The sequence below is a fragment of the Prenolepis imparis genome, unplaced genomic scaffold, assembly GCF_030444845.1.
Source record: "Prenolepis imparis isolate NDT839.2.m4 unplaced genomic scaffold, iyPreImpa1.0 SCAF_11, whole genome shotgun sequence".
NCBI lineage: Eukaryota > Metazoa > Arthropoda > Insecta > Hymenoptera > Formicidae > Prenolepis > Prenolepis imparis.
This window is the reverse complement of record NW_028141169.1, coordinates 9265595-9286764: the sequence shown is the minus strand read 5'-3', so window position 1 is coordinate 9286764 and position 21170 is coordinate 9265595. Positions and strand designations below refer to the sequence as shown.

The following is a 21170-nucleotide window of genomic DNA, read 5'->3' as shown; positions in this document are numbered from 1 at the left end:
GAAACTTCGCCCCGCGAGCGCCACCGACAGCCAGCATCCACGACTATATTATTATGTGGGAAATGTCATCCTCTCGCACCCATCCGCCGAGGGTGCAGCGAGGGTGATCTTGAGAGAAGACACCCTCTCCGAAGGTAAAAGTCGATGCACTTCCGCACAACGTTAGTGTCATTTTTTTCGGGATTATTCGATGAACAGATTTTTCTTGACCGAGAGTTGAAATGAAAGACATCAGATGGAAATCAGTAGATAATCCCATCATATGGTCAGACAATCGAATCCTTTGCTCGAGAATCTCTGAAAATACGAAAATCGATACAATTATTAAAAGAAACATACATTATTAAAATAAATAAATATATTCTTTGTTTAAAATCTAACTCTTTGAAGAGAATGATGTATAAAATCTTTTTAACTATATGTATATTATAAATATAAATAATATGATACATTTTGGTCAAGTAGAAAAGAATTGTAAAAAAAGGCGTTAACGTCTCTTCCGCGTTTCACCTGTTCAATTCACCTGTAATTAAATTATGCATATGCATTGTAAAATGTTTTTTCGACATGTAAGGGTATCGCCACCCCTGTTTGTAACACGTGCATTGCCATAGCGATCGCCGAACGACGCATAAATAAAAGCGCCCGCACCCCTATGTATGAAAGTTTGTCGACTAACTTAGCTCAGTTCGCTTCGGTAACGCGCATGTTTTACTCTGTAAACAGAGAGATATGTCAAACGTAGAAAAGAAGAATTTCTGTGAGAAAAAACACGATTTCAACCAAAACTTGATCGAGCCGTCTAACTCGTTCGAACAATTGCGCAAGATGATAAACCAACTGGAAAAAGATAACAGTATTGAAACTGCGGAATACAATCGAGTTGATTTATTGGCTACTGACATAAAATACGATATCAATCGAGAGCCAGTATTGCACAAGTATTCGGAACATGTAAGCGAACATTTTATTTGTTAAAATTTGTTAATTTTTTAGCTATAAAAACAGATTTATATTTTATATCATTATACATTATATTATTCGTAAATGCATTCGATTAATATTGCAAATCAAATATGATCAAGCGCAGATTGAACCGGAAAAAGATGTCACCGCAAATACATGTGATTCAATTGCAACAACTTACGAAGACATAATGTCTTTTCTAGAAAATCTTGAAAATGGTATTAAAATTTAGTAGATTAAATTTCTTTTTCTCTCTCTCTCTCTCTCTCTCTCTCTCCCTTTCTAATTATATTTAAATTCACGTTTGAATAAAAGGTTCTACTTTTGTTTACATTAAAATGAATTATTTATCTACAATATTACTTATTGTTAATAGATGTGCAACCGAATAATGTCATTGCAGAAAATCCAGCAACTATAATCTCGTGTAAAAATCCTAGGTAACGATATTAATAATAATTAATTGATTTATATATAGAAGGTATTATATCTAAAATACGGGGGGAAAAATCTTGTATATATAATATATAGTAAAAAAATATCGTTCCTTCAGCAGAAACGACATACAAATCAGTCGAATTTTCGACTGCCAGCAAGATGATTTAGAGATCGCGAGATTGCAGATTGAGGAGAAAAACGCGACGATAGAATGTTTAAAAAATCAATTAAAGGCCGAACGAAAAGCGGCATGCGACAAAGTAATGTCACAAAAACGCTGCAATGCTACCAAGATGAAGGAATTGGAGAACAAGTATAAGATAATCGTAAAACGTCATCAGAAGTTTATCGAACAGCTGATCGCCGAGAAGACAGATCTCACGCAAAAATGCGACTCTCTGGCGCGACAGATAAAAGATATAGAACAAAAGATCCAACGAGATTTGAAAGTAATTACTGAAAGACACGCTGTCGAGTTGCAACGCGCGAAAGAAAACATAGTTGCATCTGAAAAGATCCGGCGCGAGAGATGGCTGGAGATAAAAACCTCGAAAATTAAGGTTGTCGTTAATTCATATTAATTATTCTCATCGAATATAATTCAAGGACTCGTTTGAATTCTTTTGAAAATGATTGAAAATAACAATCTATTCTAGAAAAGGTTGTCTCAATTCCTTCGTGAAAAAATACAAGGATATCCAGTAGCTAATATCTTTAAATTTATATTATAAGAATGATAAAAACATTATGCAATGCATAATAATTATATAATTCGTAATAAATAACGCAGAGATTATTAATATCACAGGAAATGACAGTGAAAGGATTAGAACCAGAGCTGCACAATATGATGGAGCAACATCAACAAGAGATACAGGAATTGAGACGCGTGCATATAAAGGAATTACAAGACACGGAATTACGCGCGATGCGTAAGTCGAATCAGCAATTAGAGCAATTGCGAATTGAATTAACAGACAATCATGAGAAAATGTTAGCCAAGGAGAAGGACATATTAACAGCAAGGTGGAACATTAATTATTTACGTGCATTAATTCTAATCTGTATTTGTTGTTAGTATTATAATTTATATATAATAAATATTATAATAAATTATAATAAATTATAATAAATTATTATAGCTTATTATTAATTATTATAATAAATCTTTTCTCTTTCTAAAAAAAGACATGTTATTGACATTGTTGTCGCTTTTTCGCGATATTGATTGACAGTCTCGCAAATCGAGACAGCTAATCAACATTGCGAAAAGGAGGCAACAATACTTGCGATTTAACATGCATTTTTTAGAAAGGGACTAGAATAACACAAGCGCGCGCCATTCTTCGGTTTCATATTAAAAAGAATAATATTTTTAAAGAATAATATAAAGTTTATTTCAATTCGATTAATATTTTTAAACATATTATTTTCAATTTTATAACAAATTATATTAAAAATTAATTAGCAAATTAATGCTTTAATCAGCTGATTTCTGTCAAAAAATATTACAACGAAAATTTGATGAAAAACGTTTAAAAAAAGTTTAAACTTTGAATTAAAAAATTAAGGCCTGTATAAGTCGTAAAACATTTATTCAGAGCTCATTTTGTAGGTCTTGAAGAGACCTTTAAAACGCGCCCAAGACGAATGTTCTACGACTCACACAGGCCTTAATTTTCGCAAGAAACGTTTAAACTTTGAATTCAAAAATTAAGGCCTGTGAAAGTCGTAGAGCATTTTCTGAGGGCTCATTTTGTAGGTCTTGAAGAAACCTTTAAAGAAACAATCGCAGATAAGGCATTATTACATATTATTACGAGATATTACTATTTTAAATTTTATAATTTATTATTATTTTAAAAGTTTAATTAACAACTTATTAATATTTTTTTATAGTACTTAAACTCGATAAATATTTTACGACAGTTATCAGCTGATTTCTGTCAAAAAATATTATTTGAGTTTTAAGTATTATTACATATACATTTTAATATTACTTGTAACATTAATATTTTAATTTTTATAACATATTCTTATTTTAAAATTTAATTAGCAAAATAACGCTTTAATCAGCTAATGTATGTCAAAAAATATTAATTAAGTTTAAACACACTTTATATAAAAGTATCATTTTTTTAAATATAAAATCTAGGAATAGCGCGCGCTTGTGTTGTTCTACCTATAATAAATTATAATCAATTATAATAAAATTTTACATTTTATTAGATATAAAGAAAAACTGGAAGAGCAAGAGACACACTATCAAGTGCAACAAAGAACATTTGCCGAACATTTCGAAAGAGAGAAGTCTATACTTCTTGCAGAACAAAAAAAACGCGACCAGAAAACAAGCGTGATGATGCAACAAACGCAGTTACATTTTCAGGTTTGCTTTAGAACAAAATTTATTATTTTTATTCTATTATTTTGTTAAGAGATAAACTGTAATAATAGACTTTCCTGTAAAGAAAGAAACAGAAAGATTAAAAGAACAACATGAAATTGCTAAGAGAAATTTCGAGGAATCCTTAAGAAAGGAATGGCTCACATGGGCAGATGATTATAAAAAACAACAGCGCGCAAATTTGATAAAGGCGGAGACTGCAATTCGTAATGATTATCAAAAGGAAAGAGACAAGCAGATAGAAATCGCTATAGCTAGATTGGAAAAAGAATCTCGCGAGATGCGAGCTAAGTTGCAGCAAAATTTTGATAATAAATTAGAGTAAGTTTAAGGATATAATTTTTGAATAAAAATATAAATAAAATTATAACAATTTTGCCGAAATAACTTTTAGACTAATGAAAGAAGATTACGATGGAAAATTACAATCTGCAATTAAAAGCGAAAACATTCATAAAAATAAATTATTATTATTGGAAGAAAGATTTAAATGTACAGAAGCTCAATTTGAAAAAACGGAAAATAGATTAAAAGAATGCATGTCCAATCTAAATAATATGAATGAGGTAAATTTTATGAATGTATAAACATTTTATTGAGATTACGATAGCTACAAATTTCTTTAATTATATTTGTAATTTAATTTGTAGACAATTGTAAAGTTGACTACAGAAAGAGATAATGCAAAAGAGATAACAAGGCAGGAAATTGAGACAGAAAAGAGAGAACTGGAAAATAAGATTGCATCGCTTTATCAAGAAATAATTCAGAATAATGCTAATCGAGATCAATTTATGGCACAATTGCACAACAGGTTAAAATTCAATAAACATAAATTAATGTTTGTTGTAAAATTAATACATTACAATGTATTCGCATTCATTAAATTATCTTTTTTGTAGAATAAAACTCGTAATCACTCAAAAAGTTCTAACTATAAAGAATCTCGATAAAAAATTCCATGACGTTAATTCAAGATGCAAACACCTGGAAAAATTATTGGATCAGCAGAGAAAGGAATATATTTTGCAAACTTTGTAAATAATTTTTATATAAAAATATGTGTATATATGTGTGTGTATTTATAAAAAATAAATTAATATTTTATTGCATATAAAAATAGCTTTCCCATCTTTAAGCTGTAAATTGTGTTTTTCTCAACATGAATGCTATAAAATACTATACTAAAGTAGAGAAACCATCCAAAATATAACCATACGATAAAGAATAGATTTATATTTTACATTGTATATTATATAAAGAGAAGGGTAAAAAAAAGTTGAAAAAAAAGTTTAAATGACAAGATAAAATATCAACTTCAAGATCATTTTATACATAATTTCCCTTTCTAAAAAAAGGCATGTTATTAACATTGTTGTCGCTTTTCTGCGATACTAATTGGCTGTCTCGATTCGCATTGTGCATTTACTGCATTATATTCATAGCATCGAGCAGCTGTCATCGCGAGAGTTAGCAGTGTGTTTGACAGTTTGTCCAAAATAAAATAAAATAAAATAATTTTTTATGTTTTAAATAATATGTTATAATACTTTAAACTCGATTAATATTTTTGATAGTTATCAGTTGATTTCTGTCAATAATATTAATCGCGGATAAAGTATTATAACATATTATATTACTTAAAATATATTATTATTTTAATTATAATAATGTATTGTAAATAAAATAATATGTTATAATATATAGTTATAATATATGTATATATACTTTATCCGCGATTAATATTTTTTGACGCAGAAATCAGCTAATAACTGTCAAAAATATTAATCGAATTTAAAGTATTAAAACATATTATTATTTTATTTTATTTTATTTTATTTTGGACAAACTATCAAACTGCTAACCCTCACAATGACAGCTTCTCGATGTTATGAATATAATTTACAATGCAAATTGAGGCAGCTAATCAACATCGCAAAAAAGAGGCAACTTTTAGGTAGCTTGCGAATACAGAATTATGCGCGATTCCATTTTAAAATCAATGGACTATTTTATTCTCAATTTAGCGTCAATATCTCATAAATGATTAATTTAACGCTGCTATATCTTTTCGCGTATATATATGTATATTTATTACACCATTATTTTATATCACTGTTTCGCATTTAACCCTTTAATCATGATGTCCAAATTAATTAATATTGCTTATTATTTATTATTATAAATTTTAACTTGTCATATTTTATCGATTTATACTCTTTTTATTGACCTATACTACTTACATTTATTACATTATTTTATGTCACCATTTTGCATTTAACTTTTTAATTTATGATGTCAAAATTAATTAATATTGCTTATTATTTATTGTTATATGTATTGATTGATAATGTTTTTATTAACTTATGTTACTTTCATTGATCTACACTACTTTCATTGACCTATACCACTTATATTGATTACATCATTATTTTATATCACTGTTTTGCATTTAATCCCTTAATTATAATGTTTCAAAATAATTAATTTTGCTTATTATTTATTATTATAAATATTAACTTTTAATATTTTATTGATTTATACTACTTTTATTGACCTATACTACTTACATTTACTACATTATTTTATGTCACCGTTTTAAATTTAACTTTTTAATTTATGTACACATTTATATATATATATATATATATATATATATATACATTTATGTACATATTTATATATATATACATACATTTATGTACACATTTATATATATATACATTTATGTACGCATTTATATATATATATATATATATATTTATGTACACATTTATATTTTTATTGCATTTGTATTTAGATTATTTTTAGCATATCAATCATATTATTTCCAAGATCATCTTGTTAAAAACTTTATAATTATATATAGAATGTTCTATAACTTAATTGCGCAAACTTTTACTTTTTCGAAAAAAAGTAATATAATTATTCTTTACATTATTTTTTAATTATTTTAATTATTATTCTTATTTTTATCTGTTTAAATAATGCATAAAATATATAAAATAATAATAATGTAAAAATATATAACAAATAATATAAAATAATAATGTAAAAAAAATGTATATATATGTATAACTATAGAACAGACTGCACTATCTCTGCAGTAATATGTGTCATTTATGTCCGAAAAATCGTCTGAGTTAATAGGGGAATATAATTTGCAAAGAGGTAGTGTCGATAGTGCAGCAATAAATATATTCGAAAAATCATCCGCGTTAATAGGAGAATATAATTTGCAAAGAGGTAGTGTCGATAGTGCGGCAATAAATGTCTTTTAATATGTCCGAAAAATCGTCTGAGTTAATAGGAATACATGTTATGCAAAGAGGTTGTTCGAAGTAACGTTGGTAATGAAGGTTGGTAAATTATCGACGTTATTATCGACGTTATTATCGATAAATTACCAACCTTTATTACCGACGTTACTTCGATCTACCTCTTTGCATAATATGTATTCCTATTAACTCAGACGATTTTTCGGACCTGAAAAGACACATATTGCTACACTATACCTCTTCGCAAAATATGTTCCCCTATTAACTCAGATGATTTTTCGACCGCAATAAGACAATTGCTCGTTAACTATTTATCTCTTCGCAAAATATAATCTATTAATTTAGATGAATTATCGAAGATATTAAAAGACTCGTATTATTGCACGTTAATTGCATTAATAATTATCTGTAAATTAATAACAAAAATATGTGAAAACTGATTTTTCTCGCAGATTCTGCCACTGAATAAGCGCAAGAAAGAGTCCTGATGTCTTTTAATATATTTTAAATAATATGTTATAATACTTTAAACTTGATTAATATTTTTGAAAGTTATCAGCTGATTTCTATCAAAAAATATTAATCGAGAATAAGATATTATAACATATTATTTACAACATATTACTATTTAAATTTTTTATCATATTTAAAAATTTAATTAATAAATTAACGCTTTAATCAGCTAATTTCTATGAAAAACTATTAATCGAGTTTAAATAAATTTTATATTATTTTTAAAAAAATATTTTTTTTAACATAAAACCGAAGAATGACGCGCGCGTAGCGCGCGCTTGTGTTATTCTAGTTATATATAAAATCTGTAATGCTGCAAAAGTCAGACAGGTTTTCATTAATTACATTTGCGCATTTTCTATCTGTCAAATATGACAATGATTTAAACATATTATACATGACATACATATATATATATATATATATATATATATATATATATATATATGTATGTATATGTATATATATAATATATCAATCATATATAATTTATTAAAATGTAATCTTTTTACAAATTTTATATCTCATCGGTTAAGTTTTTATTTACCCACTGCTAAACAATGTCCACAAGAAAACGAATCACACTTTTTTTACAATCTGCACAACATCTTCATCACAAAGAAGATGATCCTTCCCTACTTTCTGTGGCTGATGTTTCACTGATGAACCCCACACTAATGCACTGTAACATAACGAATTAGTTAGTATCTACGAAAGAATGTGTAACACAATTTTTTTTCTAAAAATTTAAAATACAAAAGACTTACTATTTAAATTCTTTCGCGATCGATCTGTGAAGCTTATTACAAAAGTCTTCAACGGTTCGCTTTTCGGTGTTTAATACTACGGGTGCATTATAGTCCGGGAGTTGTCCTTTCGGCTTTGTATAACTGTTAAAAAAATTAAAATTAATCATTAAACTTTGATAGAGATTTACGATAAATTAAGTTATAAGATAATATTTAAATCATAAACTTACATCCTAACGAGTTGCAAATAATCCCACATCTTCTCTAGCAAGTCATCAAAGTTCCATTTGTGATGAGCTGAGATAGGTACACAGTGTGGAATTTTATAAATAACATCCAGTTCTTCTATACTTATTTGATCTGCCAACAAATTCCCATTCATAAATATGTTTTTTTATTATATAATATAAACGATATAGAATTCAATATTATCAAAATTTTACCTATTTTATTTAAGAGATAAATGCAAGGAACATAAACACGATTCCCTTCTATGACGTCGATCAGATCGTCAGAGGTGGCGTCGTACCTTAACGTGATATCCGCGTTACTGATTTTGTATTCCGACAAAATCATCCTCACTGTATCATAATCAAGCTCAGTTTGTGGACACTGAAACACACACAGCACTTTAGTTTTTTTTGTGCCATACAAATTATTTATATTAATTAATTATTCTCTCAACAAATTGTTTTCTTACCATGGTTTGTAAATTGATACCACCCTTGTCCTTCTTCTTGAAAGTTATGTTTGGTGGTTGTTTGTTCAATCGCAGACCGAAACCTTCCAATTCATGCTCGATCAGCCGTTTGTGCCCAAGTGGTTTGAGTACATCCAGAACGATGAAAATTAAGCTGCACGTTCGCGCTACAGCAATAACTTGTCGTCCACGTCCTTTACCGTCCTTTGCACCCTCTATAATACCTGGAAGATCTAACAGCTGCAAGATGCATTCTGTTACAATCTTAACTTGATTTTATTTCTGTATACAAATCGACTCTAAATCTCAATTTTAAATAAGAAATATTTATTATGAAGACAACGAATATTAACCCAAAAAATATTCACAAACCATTGTACAGAACATAAAACCAAATATTTCTTATCAATAATCCAGGTTAGACTTTGAATTACTTGTATCTTTGCTCCTTTGTATTTTATGCAACCAGGGACAGTCGTAAGTGTCGTAAACTCATACTCGGCTACCTCGGAGTACACACCAGCGAGTGTACTCAACAGGGTGGATTTTCCAACGGATGGAAAGCCTACAAAAATTTATCCTTACATAAAATCATACATAAGATGAAACGAAAATATTATTACGTGTAATCTATAAGTTTTTGTCATATTCTCCAAGATGTAATTAAATTACGGAATATGGATAGACTTTTTCTGTTAGATTAACATTAGATTACATTGTAGCTGTTATAAAATATCGACGCAATTACGAGAAACGCACCGACGAAGCCAATACGAGCATCACCGGTCTTGGCAACCTCGAAACCCTGCTCGCCACCTCCGCCGCCACCCTTAGGAGTGATTAGCTCTCGTCTGAGCTTGGCTAGCTTCGCTTTCAGGAGACCCAAGTGTCCAGAAGTCGCCTTGTTCTTCTGGGTACGGGCCATCTGGAAGAGGAAAGCATCGCGATTCATATAAATCGTATAAATTGCGACGAGATTCGTTGTGTTTTGCGGAATAGGAGGGTTACCTCGGCCTCGATGGAGGCGATCTTCTCCAGAATCGTACTCATCCTCGAATCTACAAAGAATCGTGGAATATAATCTCAAGCTTGAAAACGAATCGTCCAGCTGAGGGAACCTGTCACATTATTCGCAATTGCAGAATCGTCGGAGTAATAACGCCACCGGGCACGTCACACGTGCACATATACATATGTTAATTCCGCCATTATACGCCACGGATCATCCCAAGTCTCTAGATGAGAAACCGAAGACATAAAACTCGATCGGTCGAGCGAAATTTTCAACCGCTATGTAATTGGCTATCGAATAGAGAATTTTGTAATCCCCAAAATTTCTCTATTTGATAACCAATCATATATTTCTTGGAAAGCTCCCATTGATAGATGGTAAATTCATGAAATATGATCATATGTGCCGAATAACAAATTTCTGAAATCGTTCTAACAAAGTAGAAAGGTTGAAAAATTTTTTTTCCATTAATAAATCCATAACATTGTATTTGAAATAGATTAGCATTATACAAAATTTCAAGACCTTTCGAACAAACTTACATAGATACGCAAAGGATGTACGTAGAAAAATTGATTCATCAAATGCGTGAGTTTGATTAATTTTTTATACAAGTCTGTATCGATAAACATTAACGAGATCGTTTGGATAAGCTTTTATGATTTCTCTCTCGTGAATGCCAGCGGCGTAAAGCGAGCCTAAAGGCAAAGTCTAATCGGTCTCGACGCCAGCGCGCCACGTGACCGCGCACCAAGTCTATCGTCAACGCCAACCCTTTCGTCTACCCCATGTAATTCAGTGGATTCGGCGTGGTGTACGAAACGATAAGCGCGAGGATCTCGATCATCGTCATCCTTCCATCGTGTACGATATTCCTCGGCCACGAGTCTGGACAGAGCCTGTAAAAAGAGAGACGGAGAGGATGGCGTCGAGACGACTGTGAGAGCTGTCCACTGTGTAGGGTAATTAAGGAAAACGAGACGAGACGAGGAAGAAAGAATCGAGTAAAAAGAATGCGCGTTACGATGTCAACCTCTCTGGTCGCGTGCTGGTGGTAAGCACCGACATCCTGGTTAGTATTATTTCGCGCGATGCAATCCATCTACTGGACCGGACGGCTGCTGTCGCGCGCGCTCTGGAACGGCATCGCGAGCTATAGCACCTCGTGCGGCACCGAGCAGCAACCGAACGCGGTCGTCGCGAGCAGCAGCAGGCGCCGCGAGGCCTCGTTCATCTCCGCCGTCTGCGGCTTCCCGAAGGACTTCGCGCGGAGCCGAATACGCAAGGGCCAGTTCGGCGACGACGCCTGGTTCACCGCCAAATTCAGGACGGCCGAGGTCATAGGTGAGGCAGGAAGACGCGAATTACACATCCTCTTCGACTCCTAGTAACGTTTGCCCTTTCTTCCCTTATACTTTCTCTTCTACTTTATCCCTTTTCTCTCTTTCCCTTCCTTGGAATCCTGTGTACCTATCTCAAGCAAAAAATAGATATGTAATAGATATATATATAACACTGCTGAAAGGGTTTTCTAAGTCTATTCTCTTTAACTAGTTTCTGTATTTTTGTATAATTTTTCTCTTTCTATCTTTCTTCAAATCTTGATTACGTTTCGCTTCGATTGCAGAAAATTAAACAATTAGTGCATCTGAATAGAACTGACTTATACTTTGGTTCTGAAGTAACAATGAGTCGTTGATGACAATGTGAAATTTTTAAATTGCTAAATTTTCTCACAGGCTATTTCTAGAGTCTAAATATATTTACTAGAAAAGTAAAACAAATGTTTTTTTTTTTTCAACTGCATTATATTACAGTTGCTGCGCTTGAAAAAATTAAATAAGTATGTATTCAACTTTTAGAAAAAGAGAAAGAGAGAAAGAAATGCAAGAAAGTACAAAAAATGCAGTTAAAAGGAATGCAAGATTCAATGTAAAATATATTTTGCAGTGTATTTTTCAGGATAAATTTTTTTAATTGATCTGAAATCGCATGTTCTTCTTTTTCATTTATAATAATTATATATAGATGACTATATATCTCTCTCTCTCCTTTCCACAATTACATTTTATTATGAGTATAAAATTGATATTAAGCACTATTTAGATAATGTTATATAAATTGCTATTACACATTAGGTTTAATTATTTTTAAATTATAATTTTTCAGGTGTGGCTGATGGAGTTGGAGGATGGCGACACTATGGAATCGATCCAGGAGAGTTTTCCAATTTTCTAATGAGGACTTGCGAGAGGCTAGTCTCTATGGGCAGATTCACACCTACAGAACCCGCCGGCTTATTAGCGCGTAGTTATTTCGAATTATTAGAAAATAAACAACCAATATTAGGTAAAAAAACAAATAAATTTAAAAAAATTCAAAATTGATTTACAATATATAATTAAAAATGTTGCTCAAAGATTGATTTCTGATCGGCAATATTTTTTTTATGTACAGGTAGCAGCACCGCATGTGTAATAGTTCTTAATAAAGAGACAAGCAGCATTTATGCAGCTAATATAGGAGATAGTGGCTTTGTAGTCGTGCGAAGGGGAGAGGTGGTGCATCGCTCTTCGGAGCAACAACATTATTTTAACACTCCCTTCCAATTGTCGCTTCCACCTCCAGGACACTCTGATATGGTACTTCGCGACAGGTACGTTATATTTGAGCTATATTTAATATATATTAATATATATATATATATATATATATATATATGCACATGCATGCAATATTTATAAATAATAATCTTACTTTTTCTTTTTTTTTTTTTTAGTCCAGACTCTGCTGACACTTCGAGTTTCGGCGTAGAGGACGGCGATGTAATCCTTTTAGCAACCGACGGGGTATTCGACAATGTGCCTGACCAGTTGCTAGTCACCGAGATGCAGAAAATCGAGGGCGAAAGGGATCCAACAAAGATACAGTGCGTCGCTAACACGATAGCCTGGATGGCGCGTCGTTTGGCCTTTGACGACGCCTTTATGTCTCCGTTTGCTCAAAGTGCCCGAGAGAATGGGATTGATGCAATAGGTATGTAAAGAGAAAAAACTATATTAGTTATATATTTCATTTATATCCTGTTATATATTTATTTATATTTCAAGCAGCTTTGCATTAGTATAAACAGAGAAATTGCTTTAAAAATATTCTGCAAAGCTATAAGCTAAATTTGTAATGTGCTGAAATTTTTTAATTTTTTTTATAAGAATTGAATCTTAATTGCATAAAAAATTTAGAAAAATATTAAAACTTGATCTGCTAATGTGAATAAATTATTAGATGCAAAGTTTAAATTAAAAATGCTTGACAAGAAAAAGAGCATGCAAAAATAAAATTCAAAATTTTTAGGTGGTAAACCGGACGACATTACGGTGCTTTTAGCAACGGTGGCGATATGATAAAACAAAGTGTACAATAGAGCCCCGATGATCATTGTATTATAGTCCATGTCATTGCGTATATGTATTTAGTTATACATCATTATATTAATCCTATATATACATATACATATATATGTGTATGTATATATATATATATATATATATATAATCTTAATCATTTATTATTTAAATCGAAATAAATGGTTTTATAAAATCATTTCTTATTCTCTATTCATTATTATTGATTTCTTTACAGCTCTGATAATTATTAACGTATTCTTTGGCGGTAGTGGATGCGCTTGTCGATTCACTCTTTCAGTCCTCTTATGTGTCAGTCATCGCATGTCCATTTACATAAATTTATTTTTTTTATTAAGTTTTTGCTGTAAAAAAAATGTTTAATAATCAGATAAACCAAGATTGATAAAAAATCAATGAGCTTTGTATATTTAATGAGATACTGAAAAAGTTAATACAAACGCATCCTAACAGGAAATGATTAAAGATGTAATTGTCATTAATTACATCGATTTTCGGAATGATAAATGTTAATGTCTAATAAGAGGCCAGAAATCCCAGGATTAACAAGTCAAAAATTAACCCTTTTCCCTCTTCCTCATACATCTGTATTAAAATTAGAAATATAAGATATAAAATATTTATCAAATTATGACTTTATAATATAAAGATATGAAAATCCAAGAAAAGTTAAGAAACAAAGGATCGTGCAAAGTATCCTAGGATCCTGAATGCCCAAAAATATAAGAAAAGATAAATATAGGCAAATCTAAAAAAAAATTAGAGTCTTATAATGATTTAAATATAGAATTCAAAAGAATAAAATATTTAAAGGACTTAAAACACCCGAGAATCTTAAAAATCACGATTAGAACGATTATTTCTCACAAGTTTGGCTTCCCTTTTTCTTTGTCTAAACCAGTATACACTGCAGAACAAATTCATATAACATTTTTAAGGATCGCAGAAAAAGTTATATTAGTTATTAATTATACATGGTAAAGTAATGTCTATTTTCCAAATAAAAATTGAATCTATGAAGCTATATTAGAATGTAAGAATTCATGCTTTTAAAGATTCAAGATAATTACTTTTTTTTTCTTTCTTTCATTAAAGAATTCGAAAGAAAAATAAAATATTAAATTTATCATAACATTTATTAACGTTAGACAGTAAATAGACTATAATAAGAAAAGAAAAAAACATTACTTTTCCATTGTTCCCACAAAAAAGAAAAAAAAAGCGATAGTTATTAACTATAATCAATGCCAAGTCTCCATTGTATTCACATAGTACAAATATACATATATGAACAAAATGTGGGAAGTGTGTATATATTATTTCTTTAGTTTATATTTAACGATTTGTACTTTGTAGATGTTGCCTAGATTACACTTCACTATATTAATAAATATAAATAAATGCTTTAATACAATTTAAAATAGTATCCCTTGCACAATGGCATTTTTTCTCTTTCTTCCATTGATACTTGCAAGAACTATGAGCACGATGAATGTATCACAAAGTTACCACCAATCGCAAATATCGCTCTTACAAAAGTGACGCTCTCGATACAGTAAATCTAATTAATTCGCGAGTGAAAAATTACAACTTCCGTGCACAAAATCGGAAGTTTATATTCGCGATAGACAAATTTAACCCTCGGAATGCCAATTCAGTTGCACTTGCGTGCATATAAAACACTATTTCTATTAAATTGCAAAATTCAGATATAAATCTATGAAAATTTTAATACTCGTAACCATTACAATATATAGGATGAAATAAGCAATAAGCTACCATAGCGGCATTAGAATCATATACATAAACAGTCTGTACAATTGTATATATCTACATAATAACAATTAAAATTACTAATTTTTACAGTTGGATTTACACATTTCAAATTAATTACAGAACAATCTTCTTAGATTGAAAGAAAAATATAATTTCACTTGTACACTTTAAATCAATTTAATCCATTATATTTTTTGTGTGTAATAATGCTAGAAGCGCAACGGTTGGCTTCCAAAGAGTTAATATCAAAATCGAATTTCGTATGCAAAAACGAATAACAGTGTACTGATGATAAACGTCTGACGTACATATCTCCAGTTCTCATACATACATAGGATGTATAAGAATTTGCATGCTTTTTCTCGTTTACGATTTCCTTGAAGAATTTGGTGTCAACTCCCTCAACGATTAATTTGATTTATAAATAAAATAATCAACTTTCATTGTGGACGATTCCTCAAAAAATGCCGGGATCTTTAATATACATTTTGTATATTATTCTTTACATTTCTTCTATATACATCATGATATTATCCTTTATGTGCGTCATCTCTCTCATTACGCGTCTTTGCATACGCAAATCCAAACATCAAGTTATTGATAATTCTAAAGATGAAGGAACAACGATGGGGACGCGCGTTTCCGCAACGTTCTCGGGTAATTCGACATAAGAAACAGTATTAGAAAGAGAACTATTGAATGTTTTGATCACTGCACATTGGCTTCCTGTCCCCAATTGAAGCCACCTGGCCTGTCTTCCGGCGGTGGCATGTAATCCGGATCTTCAGGATGTGCGTCAAATAAAGTCTTACTACAGAAAAAAAAAGATTATATAATTATCTCTCACTGATAGTCTCTAATTTGTTATCTAATATTACTCAATTTGATAACATTTCTTAATATGAAAAATATCCCGATTGATAATTTTATTAATTAATATTTTTAATTTTGCATAATAATTGTAGCACTTACAGTATTTGTGGAGTTTTCAAAATCCGGAAACCGCCTCTTAACCGCGGGAATACATCCTCCGCGAAATAATAAGTATGCCCTACCGCCATTCCAACAAGATCGACCCATATTGTATTACCAAGCAATACAGAAAAGCCTAACAGTACCCATGGTAAATATGGAGCCTGTAAAATATGAAAATAATATCAATAGTAGTAATTATCAAGCATAAAAAATCGTAATATCAAAAATTATAACATCATAAACAATAAATAATATCTAAATCGTGTGCTTTAAAAAAAAAGGACCTACTTGAAAATTTAAAAGTCCGAAGAAGTTCATCCTGACAAAAGGATTTCGTCGCGACCATACATACACTAACATTATTGTGAATGCATGTCCCAGGAACAGCAGATTGACAAAGAATGCAAAAGTCTGTAGATGGTTAAGAAATAACAATAGTAAAAGGGATGAAAATATTTTCAACAATACAATCTTAATCCCTGAGTAATAATGTTACTTATTATAATAAATAATATTTTCGAAAGGATACAATCATGCATATTCCGCCAAAAATAAACATCATTACAAAATCAGCTGTTCTTCTGCGAAAGGATCCTTCTTCCAACATGCGGCAATATCGATATGTGAATATCATATTGAACAATAGATTGAATCCAATATTTCCAAAAAACAAGAATGTTGTTATTAATCGCCATATCTGTAATAATTCAAAATAACCTTTCTTAAAAAACAGCTTAGAACGAGTATTTTCATTAATATAATTCTGATATAATTCATTAATATAATTCTAAACTCAATAATTTTTAAAACAATTATATAAGCTGTTGCAGTATATAATACAATGAAATGGAGAAAAGTATATATCCACACATGTGCAAGTTTTTATCTAGCAATAATGATTTTAGGACTATCCTGTTATAATGAAGTCAAATGCTTAACGTGGCTATTTGCATATCTGTTTTTTCATACCTGGTACTGTTCCACAATTAGAATAGGATTGAAATACAGTTGAAATGGAGATACCAAGTCCAGTTGCTGAAATATTTAAGTAATTAAGATCAAATATATTTTATTCGCAAATATATTTCAATGCACTATATTGTACAATTAATTAAGTTTATTATTAATTTAACTAAAATTTATAAATTATAAAAATTGCATTTATTCTTATAGAATTTTTATTAGATATCATCTTTTTTTGTTTAATTATTGAACATAAAGACAGCAAAGAGATTACACCGATATAAATAAAGTTATCAAACATATAAGATTTAACGATCCCACAAGATACCGCAGTTTTATCATTTTTATGAATATAGACATCTCTCTAAAACTAGGAAGAGAAACGAAAGATCTGAAAGAAATATGAGATAAGTAGTGTCTCTCGGAATTTAGAAATCTAGAGACTCGAGGATTCCGCGAATAAGACTCCGAGATCCATGTGTCTAAAAGAAGTGCGATGACAACGTAAGCAATCTACGTGGTACGTGGAACTGTCACGCGCGATTAAAAGGGGGAGAAGGAGAAAAAGAGATGAAGAAAGAAGATAAATATATACCACGGCAAGGGTGGTGATGACACAGGCTGTGGTGTAAGCCCGCGTTACCACAGGCATCTGCATGTACTCGTGCCATAATGCTTCGTAGGCCATTGGCATTGATTATCGGCGATCTTCCGCCCGTGTTCCTTCCTTGAGACCTCGCAGCTGCACTCTCGCCGCTTCTTCTTATCCTCTTCCCGCTTCACCATCGCATGTTGCAGTCACCAGCGCGGCAATGTTATCTGCACATCGTATTTCTACGAATTTGTTGTCCGCACGATTTTTGTACACGTAACACGTGAAATTGTCGCCGATTTGTCCAAACCAGGGAGAAACTGTCGCCAATCGCCGAGGAGGGATTTTCTCCCCCTCAAGTTGCCCATCTGCGATCTCTCATCGATCATCTGTTCGAGAAGCGGCCAACTTCATCCGGCACCTCGGATTGTTTACGATCGGACGCTGATTAGACCATTTAGACGCTGAAGATTGAAAAGTTCGCTCCTTCGCTCGCTCTCTCTCTCTCTCTCTCTCTGGCGAGATTCCTCGGCGGGATATTCGCTAATCTAAAGTCAGTTAATATTGCTGTGATTAATTGTTAAGTATTTAAATAATTAAGAATGGTTCTCACGAAGGAATATCGCATTTGTATGCCGCTCACCACGGAAGAGGTATAATCTTTTCGTGCGTTATTTAGTATCCAGATAATAAGATTATCTATTTATCTGAAAATTATTATTATTATTATTATATATTGACGCGCGTATTTATTCATTCTTTTCTTGCAAGATAATCTTTTCAAAAATCGCTCTTTATACTAATCAATCAATTTCATTTCAGTATCGCATTGGCCAGTTATATATGATCGCTAGACATAGTCATGAACAATCTGATAACGATGAAGGAGTAGAAGTAGTAGAAAATTCTGCCTGCGAAGATCCTGTCCATGGAAAGGGTCAGTACACTGAAAAAAGAATTCATCTCTCCAGGTAAATATTTTGTATATTTTTATGAAATATATGTATATATATAGACAGCTTAAACATTACATAATGATTTCATCTCTACTTTCTTAAGACAAGTACTATAATGCTTTATTTTCCTTCTAGTAAACTCCCTTACTGGATACAGTCTATCCTACCTCGAATATTTTATGTGACGGAGAAAGCATGGAATTATTATCCTTTTACTATCACAGGTATTCTGTTTTATTTATATTTATATAGCATACTGTATCAATTTTTCATTAAATTTCATGATAGATGCTTTTCCTAATAAACATCATTAAGTTTATATATGAAATAATTTATTTAAAAATGAAAATTGATGAAATATTCAAATTTTATATTTTCTCAATTTAAAAAAATTGGACTCTTATTAATATTGATCTTTTTCTTGCATATTTGTTCTTGATGACTGCAGAATACACTGTGAGTAATATTCAGTATAAGAATTGTCATAAAATTCCCTAAATTTTATTTTTAAATTTTTCCTTGTTTTTCAGTGTTCCTTTATACCAAAGTTTCACATAGCAATAAATACTCGATATGAAGATAATAATGGTTCCACAGAGAATGTAAGTAACTTATTGCATCTCTGTCACATACTTATTGTATTGTATTGTATACTTTTTGTATTGTAATGTATTTATATATACTTATAATATTACAATTAATATATTAATGTTACTAGTAATAATAATTCTTTACCGTTACTAAATTGTAGTGCTTAGGATTGTCACCCATTGAATTGATCCATCGGGAAGTTGATTTCGTTGACATTGCATACGATGAGATCTCTGCGAAACATTATAAAGAAGAAGAAGTAAGCTTACACAATATAAAATTACTCATTTAAAATCATGCATTTAATTTTTAACATATTATTCTAAATGAGACACTTATTTTAATACTTGCAACAGGATCCAAAGTTTTTTCAATCAAAACGAACAGGACGTGGTCCTCTGGTTGAAGGTTGGAGAGATACGACACAACCCATAATGTGTTCGTACAAATTAGTTCACGCGTCGTTCGAAGTCTGGGGCATGCAGACACGAGTAGAAGATTTTATACATAGAGTAAGCTTATCCAGTTAGGTTTTTGCTTGTCTTACATTTCACTAAAAAGTGATATGATTTTCATAATAGCATCGAATATCAATAAGGTCGAGATTGTCTAAAAAATATTGAATGATACACATTAATGTTTAATTCAATTTGCATATGGATTGTGCGCATGCAACATAAAAAAATAATATTCACTATTTATTGATTTTTCAAAATTTTAGTGTATAAGGGATATCCTGCTGCTGGGTCACAGACAAGCCTTCGCTTGGATTGATGAGTGGTACGACATGAATTTAGAGGATGTGCGGCTATACGAGCAGAAGATGCAGGCCGAGACAAACGAGAAAGTCAGATTGAGAAATCAGCTAAACGAGAAGCAGCCCGGTACACCAACTTCGCCTGCGCCAAGTACGCCGACGGCGAAGTCGCCCACGCAACCGAATCGATCGTGGTTTTCTTGGTCGTAGCCACAAAATTAGCGCGACAAGTTGATCTCGGTGCTACGGCAGCTCTTCGTCGATTTGGTTAACATTCAAGTGATATTCTCTATTTCTCACGTTTATGTATATACAGGTTGCCAGAGAATGCACGAATCTGTAACAAGGGCATATTCTTTCAATGAATTCTATATTGACAACTTAATCAACAGTTTGATTGCTCGAAACTTTAAAGAATTTTTCTTAAAATGTATATAAAACTAGATCTAGATATATAACTAATACATTTTGTTTTTATTATACTATACTAATCTGTGGTTTCTCCACAAATAAAATATCAGTATTTTTCTATAAAAGAAAAATAAATTTTTCATAAGAGATTAAAAAATATAATTATTAGTGAGTTCCAAATAAGGAGAAATAAATAAAAATTTATTAAAAGAATATGTCTCTCGGTAATTGATTACAGCATTTCTCGGGACGTTTCATATACATAAGCATAGTTCTATACGTAGGCTTATAAAGTAATTTTTATTTCTGTTTCGATATATCATGTACGACAAACGCACTTCGAAATGTCACACTCCAATTATGTTGCACAGTTTAAGTTCAGCAATATATAGCCTATAAAGGAGCTGGTCTAAGCCATTCCGAAAATGGCGTAAAGTCAAATTTTAAAAAATACTTTTGAATAATTATAGTTCAGATTATGATATTTCACATATTTAGGTCCTACATTTAAATTATTTTTGTTTCACTTGCATTTTACTTTATGAATTAGTAATAAATTAATTTTATCATGCAAAATTGTATTCCGTAAGTTGTAATAAGCGTAATTAATTAAGTGTATCAAATTTTTATTCGCAGTTTGATGTATAGAGGCACTCAAAAA

General features: G+C 31.0%; 5 protein-coding genes across 6 annotated transcripts; 3 read left to right on the top strand and 2 right to left on the bottom strand.

The window, feature by feature from the left end:
• The first annotated feature begins 123 nt into the window (after positions 1-123).
• Dila (centrosomal protein dilatory) lies at positions 124-4852 on the top strand. Of its 2 annotated transcripts, XM_083050325.1 has the most exons (11): positions 124-134; positions 727-954; positions 1091-1184; positions 1343-1406; positions 1520-1964; positions 2213-2430; positions 3634-3793; positions 3876-4132; positions 4206-4377; positions 4462-4625; positions 4714-4852. In XM_083050325.1, exons 2-11 carry the CDS (start codon positions 733-735, stop codon positions 4850-4852), a joined length of 1935 nt encoding a protein of 644 aa, XP_082906451.1. In that variant the 5' UTR covers positions 124-134; positions 727-732. The 2 variants fall into 2 exon arrangements, with proteins under 2 accessions (XP_082906451.1, XP_082906452.1); XM_083050326.1 differs by lacking the exon at positions 124-134 and having other exon boundaries at positions 690-954; positions 1523-1964.
• Positions 4853-8117: 3265 nt separating this feature from the next.
• Positions 8118-10260, bottom strand: 128up (GTP-binding protein 128up). Its single transcript, XM_083050539.1, has 8 exons — positions 10060-10260; positions 9811-9976; positions 9486-9616; positions 9052-9291; positions 8795-8963; positions 8582-8711; positions 8370-8492; positions 8118-8284 (listed from the first exon to the last, which is right to left on the bottom strand). The coding sequence occupies exons 1-8, from the start codon at positions 10099-10101 to the stop codon at positions 8182-8184; spliced, it is 1104 nt and encodes a 367-aa protein (XP_082906665.1). The 5' UTR covers positions 10102-10260; the 3' UTR covers positions 8118-8181.
• Positions 10261-10575: 315 nt separating this feature from the next.
• On the top strand, positions 10576-13603 carry LOC145943134 (protein phosphatase PTC7 homolog). Its single transcript, XM_083050540.1, has 5 exons — positions 10576-11407; positions 12233-12412; positions 12521-12719; positions 12843-13099; positions 13418-13603. Exons 1-5 carry the CDS (start codon positions 11155-11157, stop codon positions 13465-13467), a joined length of 939 nt encoding a protein of 312 aa, XP_082906666.1. The 5' UTR covers positions 10576-11154; the 3' UTR covers positions 13468-13603.
• Positions 13604-14284: 681 nt separating this feature from the next.
• On the bottom strand, positions 14285-18080 carry Der-2 (Derlin 2). Its single transcript, XM_083050544.1, has 6 exons — positions 17798-18080; positions 17209-17274; positions 16769-16936; positions 16528-16650; positions 16237-16400; positions 14285-16075 (listed from the first exon to the last, which is right to left on the bottom strand). The coding sequence occupies exons 1-6, from the start codon at positions 17894-17896 to the stop codon at positions 15973-15975; spliced, it is 723 nt and encodes a 240-aa protein (XP_082906670.1). The 5' UTR covers positions 17897-18080; the 3' UTR covers positions 14285-15972.
• Positions 18081-18208: 128 nt separating this feature from the next.
• On the top strand, positions 18209-21114 carry Rdgbbeta (cytoplasmic phosphatidylinositol transfer protein 1). Its single transcript, XM_083050545.1, has 8 exons — positions 18209-18447; positions 18617-18765; positions 18886-18974; positions 19199-19206; positions 19281-19352; positions 19502-19600; positions 19698-19853; positions 20063-21114. The coding sequence occupies exons 1-8, from the start codon at positions 18397-18399 to the stop codon at positions 20306-20308; spliced, it is 870 nt and encodes a 289-aa protein (XP_082906671.1). The 5' UTR covers positions 18209-18396; the 3' UTR covers positions 20309-21114.
• The last annotated feature ends 56 nt before the right edge of the window (positions 21115-21170 follow it).

Coding starts and splice junctions, on each gene's coding strand:
- Dila (XM_083050325.1), top strand. CDS start 733: ATGTCAAACGTAGAAAAGAAGAATTTCTGTGAGAAAAAACACGATTTC. Junction 1,407..1,519: donor ATCTCGTGTAAAAATCCTAG/GTAACGATATTA, acceptor TCGTTCCTTCAG/CAGAAACGACATACAAATCA. Junction 3,794..3,875: donor AAACGCAGTTACATTTTCAG/GTTTGCTTTAGA, acceptor TTTCCTGTAAAG/AAAGAAACAGAAAGATTAAA.
- 128up (XM_083050539.1), bottom strand. CDS start 10,101: ATGAGTACGATTCTGGAGAAGATCGCCTCCATCGAGGCCGAG. Junction 9,292..9,485: donor ACAAAGGAGCAAAGATACAA/GTAATTCAAAGT, acceptor TGCATCTTGCAG/CTGTTAGATCTTCCAGGTAT. Junction 8,964..9,051: donor GTATCAATTTACAAACCATG/GTAAGAAAACAA, acceptor TGTGTGTTTCAG/TGTCCACAAACTGAGCTTGA.
- LOC145943134 (XM_083050540.1), top strand. CDS start 11,155: ATGCAATCCATCTACTGGACCGGACGGCTGCTGTCGCGCGCGCTCTGG. Junction 11,408..12,232: donor CAGGACGGCCGAGGTCATAG/GTGAGGCAGGAA, acceptor ATAATTTTTCAG/GTGTGGCTGATGGAGTTGGA. Junction 12,720..12,842: donor GATATGGTACTTCGCGACAG/GTACGTTATATT, acceptor TTTTTTTTTTAG/TCCAGACTCTGCTGACACTT.
- Der-2 (XM_083050544.1), bottom strand. CDS start 17,896: ATGCCAATGGCCTACGAAGCATTATGGCACGAGTACATGCAGATGCCT. Junction 17,275..17,797: donor TCATCACCACCCTTGCCGTG/GTATATATTTAT, acceptor TAAATATTTCAG/CAACTGGACTTGGTATCTCC. Junction 16,651..16,768: donor TTGGCGGAATATGCATGATT/GTATCCTTTCGA, acceptor AACCATCTACAG/ACTTTTGCATTCTTTGTCAA.
- Rdgbbeta (XM_083050545.1), top strand. CDS start 18,397: ATGGTTCTCACGAAGGAATATCGCATTTGTATGCCGCTCACCACGGAA. Junction 19,353..19,501: donor ATAATGGTTCCACAGAGAAT/GTAAGTAACTTA, acceptor ACTAAATTGTAG/TGCTTAGGATTGTCACCCAT. Junction 19,601..19,697: donor AACATTATAAAGAAGAAGAA/GTAAGCTTACAC, acceptor TACTTGCAACAG/GATCCAAAGTTTTTTCAATC.